At 35.1% G+C, this 1,845-nt stretch overlaps 1 protein-coding gene across 1 annotated transcript in view; it reads left to right on the top strand.

Annotated features, from left to right (window-relative positions):
* Positions 1–1,323: 1,323 nt before the first annotated feature.
* The window catches only part of LOC107101992 (olfactory receptor 51D1-like), a 3,121-nt gene continuing 2,599 nt past the window's right edge, over positions 1,324–1,845 (top strand). The window contains exon 1 of the mRNA XM_015401100.1: positions 1,324–1,329. Coding sequence (XP_015256586.1) covers positions 1,324–1,329 — 6 coding nt within the window. The remainder of the gene's footprint in view (positions 1,330–1,845) is intronic.

The following is a 1,845-nucleotide window of genomic DNA, read 5'->3' as shown; positions in this document are numbered from 1 at the left end:
ATGGTTTGCCACCAATCACAAAGCTCCTTTGTATAAGTAAATCACAAGAAAGCACGCCATGTGGGATGACTGATCCCAAGATTCCACATCCTCCTCCAGCAAAGGCTACAGTCTCTGCAGTTCCTCCCGTCTTGCTCCGCTCTGACTCCCTTGGAGCTTGAGGAGAGCATGCGCCATATTATCATTTAATTCAAGGGAGAAAAACATACGATAATGAATGCTTAAATTTAATACGACATAATTAAATCTCACCATCAAGATAAATCACACACGTTTCTGCCAAAATAGAATTTTTTTGTTGTGGGTCTTTGTAATAGGAATAATCATATAAAATGAGTTTCTTCTCTGCCTCCAAACCCTGCATCTCTTCATGCACGTGATTATATAATCGACTTCCACCTCCTGGGTGACTGGAGTCCCTGGAATGAGCAAGCTCTAATGGATGTGTTCCTCTACTTCCTACTAAACTGACGCCACGGCATCCTACAGCGCCTCAGCGGTTCATGTGACTGAATGTGGAATTTAGTGTCATCTGCTATCTAAGCAAATTATTTTATGCTATTAACCACCAATTCTGGAATTTTTTTCACTTGTGATTAATAAAATTTTGTACATACTATTAAGTGGGAAATTATAAGTATGTGGTTTTCTATTTGAACATTAAATATATCACTGTCTATCTCGCCTAAATTTTTACGTTCTGAGCCTTCTGACAGTCTTCTGTTCAACTCTTGCCATGGTTCTGGAGTTATATTTCAGAGTACTTCACAACATCTATTTTCATCTGTGGTGTGTTTTATGTTTCAACTTTTTTTAATGCAATACATGAATGTTTTCAGAGGTGAGCAGCCAGTACTTCAGAGCAGTAAACTTAGAGCCATCTGTGCTTTCATGCATGGTTTGCCAAAGTTTCCAACAGTAAGCAGTCACTCAGTTTTAAGCTAACCTTTTTTTTTTTCGTAAAGACTTTTAATCTTGCATAAAATAACATTTTGCACACTGTATTCAGAGTTTTACATGAACAAATTCCTTCCAGTAGTAGCATTGTGCTATTCCTAGTACTGAACTACAGTAAGTAAGAAGGTGGCATGCAAATCTATTGATTGGTCAGTAAAATTTTAGAGATGCATAGACGGTAGCTGCTTAAGCGCCGCGGGACCAGATTCGTTTTTCCCCTGCTCACATTCACACAAACATCCATCTCCCCCGCCCCCACCACCACCACACACACCATTACTCACTTTGGACATGTAGAATCAGTTGGACGCTGTATAAAAGATTTCCTTTATGTGAGTAACAACATAGATCTTGTTGAGAAGCAACATGCTGGTAAGCACCCTTATAATAGTTATTTACTTAAATGTAATTAAATGCATTTTTTTTCAAGCACTTATTAATCTTTAAATCTTTACTAAAAACACAGAAAGTCTATATGCCTAAAGTAACAGTAAATGTGACTGTTGTTTCTCATCTTTGTACTTTTTTCTGAACAACCCTTTATATTTTTTAAGTTTTTGATCTGGATGATCTTATTATTTTATTGAAATTCACAATATTAAAAATAATCAACTACTGCAAAATGTGAAGGATTAAATTTCTTTCTGCTCACTTTAATTGAAATACTTTCATTTTACCTTTATATAACCAAATGTTTTTTCTATGATAATAATTCCCTTTCGCTATTCTTGTATAGTTTATTATTTCAATGTGTAGCTGGCTTCACCTGCCAAAAGACATTTTATTCATTAATGTGTACTTACAGGTAAACTAACACAATACTGTATACTCTAAATACCATAATCAATAATTAAATATCTAAATTTAAAATTTAATCCTGTATGATCA

Source organism: Cyprinodon variegatus, unplaced genomic scaffold (genome assembly GCF_000732505.1).
Source record: "Cyprinodon variegatus isolate N-32 unplaced genomic scaffold, C_variegatus-1.0 Scaffold1184, whole genome shotgun sequence".
NCBI lineage: Eukaryota > Metazoa > Chordata > Actinopteri > Cyprinodontiformes > Cyprinodontidae > Cyprinodon > Cyprinodon variegatus.
Note: the sequence above shows the minus strand (reverse complement) of the source record. Positions and strands in the feature narration are given on the sequence as shown.